Source organism: Galeopterus variegatus, unplaced genomic scaffold (genome assembly GCF_000696425.1).
Source record: "Galeopterus variegatus unplaced genomic scaffold, G_variegatus-3.0.2 Scaffold864, whole genome shotgun sequence".
Lineage (NCBI taxonomy): Eukaryota > Metazoa > Chordata > Mammalia > Dermoptera > Cynocephalidae > Galeopterus > Galeopterus variegatus.
This window is the reverse complement of record NW_007726975.1, coordinates 35,333-39,306: the sequence shown is the minus strand read 5'-3', so window position 1 is coordinate 39,306 and position 3,974 is coordinate 35,333. Positions and strand designations below refer to the sequence as shown.

General features: G+C 40.3%; 1 protein-coding gene and 1 pseudogene across 1 annotated transcript; both read right to left on the bottom strand.

Annotated features, from left to right (window-relative positions):
* Window positions 1–1,397: 1,397 nt before the first annotated feature.
* On the bottom strand, window positions 1,398–2,314 carry LOC103590718 (60S ribosomal protein L7-like 1; the record flags this gene model as incomplete). The annotated part of the gene is made up of 2 exons (XM_008573019.1): window positions 1,398–1,926; window positions 2,116–2,314. Coding segments are annotated over 2 exons (408 nt in total), but the record flags the coding sequence as incomplete, so codon positions are not given.
* A 128-nt stretch (window positions 2,315–2,442) lies between these two features.
* LOC103590717 lies at window positions 2,443–2,826 on the bottom strand (annotated as a pseudogene).
* Between the last annotated feature and the right edge of the window lie 1,148 nt (window positions 2,827–3,974).

The window sequence follows — 3,974 nt, the reverse complement described above, 5'->3', positions numbered from 1 at the left end:
GCAAATGGCAGAATTTCATTCTTTTTTATGGCAGAATAGTATTCCATTGTGTATATATACCACATTTTATCCAGTAATCCATCAATGGACATTTATGTGGGTTCCATATCTTGGCTATTGTAAATAGAGCTGTGAGAAACATGAAAGTGCAGGTATCCCTTCAACATGATGATTTCCATTCCTTTGGGTATATGCCCAGTAGTGGGATTGCTGGTTTATGTGATACTTCTGTCTATAGTTGTTTGAGAAACCTCCATACTGTTTTCCATAAAAGCTGTACTAATTTACAGTTCCATGAACAGTGTAGAAGAGTTACCCTTTCTCCGCATCCTCACCTGCATTTGTTATTCTGTCTTTTTGATAATAACCAGTCTAACTGGGGTGAGATGATATCTCAAAATAGTTTTCATATGCATTTCCCTGATGATTAGTGATGTTGAGCATTTTTTCATATACATTTTGGCCATTGGTTTGTCCTCCTTTGAGAAATGTCTATTCAGCTCCTTTACCCATTTTTTTAAAACAGATTATTTGGATTTTTACTGTTTGAGTTCCTTGTATATACCTGATCACCTATTGCCAGCAGTTCATGATATTTCAGATTTAGCTGTCTACAGAAGAGCACTATATATTTCATCAACACCATCATCACTGTTGAGCCATAAAATATAAGATACGGAGGGATCCATGGATGTGTTCATTTAACAAATATTTATCAGTGACCTACTATGTTCCAGGCAATGTGCTGGTCACTAAAGATTTAACATTGAGCAAGCCGTAGTATCTGACCTTAGGAGCCTGGCTTCTGTAGTAGGAGGCAATCAGGCAGTTAGAATATAAATGTATACAGGCCATCCCATTCATTTTACACATGTGGAAATAGAGGATAATAAAATAAATAACTTGGTATCTCCCCCTCCCACAAAAAAGAAAAGAAATAGTTTGTCAAATTCTCACTATCGCTTGTTGGTGGAAATGGAAATTGGTATAACCATTCTTGAAGGACAATTTCGGAATGCCTTTTAAATGTGAAAATGTTCTTAGTCCTTAATGCAACTATCCTAAACAGGAATTTATCCTTCAGATGTACTTAGAAGATCCAAAGGTGTGTGTTTGAGAATATTCCTCTTGTATTGTTCATATTAGGGACACACAGGGGACAATCTAATGTCGATCAGTAAGTGATTGATTGAATGAACTACGAAATACTATGCAGGAATTTAGAAGATGAAGTAGATTTGACTAATAATGCATATTTTGAAGCACTCTGTAAAAGAATATGCTTATTCAGAAAAAAAGATTTTAAAACTATTAAAAATGATAACATTAAAAATTAGGATGACAACATGGTTTTCTAGTTTCTTACAAGAATTCCTGAACTTTATTTATTTATTTTATTTTTTCCTTTTTGAAATTAGTCTTTAATATCCTCCCCTATTTCCAGCTAAATAACCACAGAATACCAATATTTTTTTTGTCACTCAACATTTTCTAACCTGTAACTCTTAGGAATACATAGTCCCATGTCCTCATCAGGCATTCACTGTTCCAAGCAGGTCTCCATCCATTAGCCTTGTAAATACCAGCCTCCTCTTTCCTCCCAGTCTCAAGGTTACTCTCAAAAACAGTGGTAAATCCAAAAAGAGCTTTTAAGTGGCAAGGCATGGCCCATCAACAGTCAGCTCCAGGGCAGTTTTCAGCCCTGCCTCACCTGGGTCTAGTTCAGCTGGCGGATGAGTTGATTGATGCGTTCACCCCGATAACCAGGTGTGCCCACCTCCTTGAGAAAGCCCACTTTATTCTTGGTAGCGTGACGGTCCCCTGAGAGTTGGAATGGGTGCAAGAAACATGAGATCTCCTGGAAATACTTCCCCGGGAAGGCAATTTCATGAATGAGGTCTTCCAAGCAAATGACACCAAACCGCCCTAAGGAACATAAGGGCACAGGTTCCCTCATTCAACATTTACCCAGCATACACTGAGAAGCTCTTATATGCAGGAGCTGGGCATTTTGGCAGGTTCTCGGGACCCTAAGAATACAACCTGGATCCCACATCGAGGCTGCCAGCAACCTCTGCTCTCTGTCCGAACAGACCCCTAAGCCGCACCACTCACCCAGGTGATCCTCAATCACTGTGTTGTCCGTTAGAGGGATGGTCTTATTCTTGACCTTGGCTTGTCCACGTTTCAAGATCAGTTCCCGGACAGACTTCAGATTTGGAAATCTATGTGCAGCAGAATAAAGCACAGCCTTAGCCAGAACTTGGCACACTACATTACACTGGCCACGAGGTCCTGCAGCCTGACTGAGGAGAAAAGATTAGAGAGGTTCTCCCGCCCACTCCTTCCCCCAAAGAAGTGCTCTGCAATCACATTCCAGCAGGGATGCTTGGGAATACACGAAGGAGGGGATAAAAAACTGGAGTGGCCTTGGCTATGTAATCAAAAATTGAAACTTATGGGGTCGAGCCCGTGGCGCACTCGGGAGGGTTGAAGTCTTGCAATGGTCCTCTGCACCAGTGAACTCACCCCATTAATCCTTTGGATGCGTACAACAAAGGCCAAGGAATGATTATCTGGCATTTCCAGAGCATGAGGTTTCACTTCTAGTCGTCTGAGACGCACCATGTCGCGTTGCTGCCGCCAGGAATCATGTAGGAATGATTCCAGTCGCTTAAACCTGAGCCCTTTTCCTTTTCTTTGCTCCTTCTTTGCCAAAAGTGCCTGCTTTGCCTGGGTGGCCTTGAGAGCTTGATAAGCTTTCCTCTTTTTCAGGAGATTTTCTGGAACCAAAGGGATCTTTTTTCCTTGCTCGGGCTCGGCCATCTTCCTAGTGCTGCCGCTACTCAAGAATTCCTGAACTTTAATTCAGGTCTCTCGAGTCCTGGTCCAGTTAGTTCTCTTTCTATGCACTTATCTCTTGCCATGTGGGTAATCTGTTGAAAGTTTTTGCTTGAAGGCAAAAATTTTTCTAAGCAACCACTAATTCTCATTACAGAAAATGCAAATATTGGACTATTCCTATGAATGGAAAAGGAAACTGCTGATATTGTTAGTAAGCACTTGAAATGACACCCTGTGGAAACTGTAAACTTTACACCACAAAAATGTAAGACCAAATAACCCATGATTTGGCCTATTGATAAGGAGGCCTCATGAATTATCTAGAACAAACAGCAAGCAATACACTTCAGAGGCAGTTTTGCACAAAGTAGTATTAATTGTATAAAATAGAATATTTATGTTTATATGCAATAAGGTAAAAGATGAGGGTCCTTCCTACCCGTCAAACAGAAAACTCTATCAAACAGATGAGAAATTCAATGTGTAAGAANGTGGGTCCTTCATGAATGGATTAATACTCTCCCTGGGGGATGGGGATAGTGAGTGAGTTCTCACTTTATTAGTTCTCATGAGAGCTGGTTATTTAAAACACCCTGGCGTGCTCTCTCTCTCTCTCTCTCTCTCAACATGTGATCTGCTTGCACTCACTGACTGCCTACCACCTTCTGCCATTAATAGAAGCAGCCTGAGGCCCACACCAGATGCAGCTGTCCCAGAATCGTGGGCCAAATAAACCTCTGTTCTTTATAAATTACCTAGTCTCAGGTATTCTGTTATAGTAAAACAAAAACAGACTAATAAAAATAGCAAAATCAAGTGTAAAACCACCTAATGGGATCTTTAATGCATGCTAAGTGTTCTTTTTGCAAATTCATGGAATTTGCATGTCCTAAATTGAAGAATGCAAAATTTAAGGAAATGTAACATTCGTTTCTCAGTCTTCAGCTTTGGCCACCTCATTGTACAACTGTGAAAGACGAAGATATCATTTCATTCAACTCAAACAAGTTTTGAATTGCCCGAATGTGTGGTTGACTATGTAAAAGGATGCTAAAATGAAAATCTCTGCTGAGACCTAAGACAAAAGACATCAGACAATAAGGACAGTTGTAAAACAGTCCATCCACCTA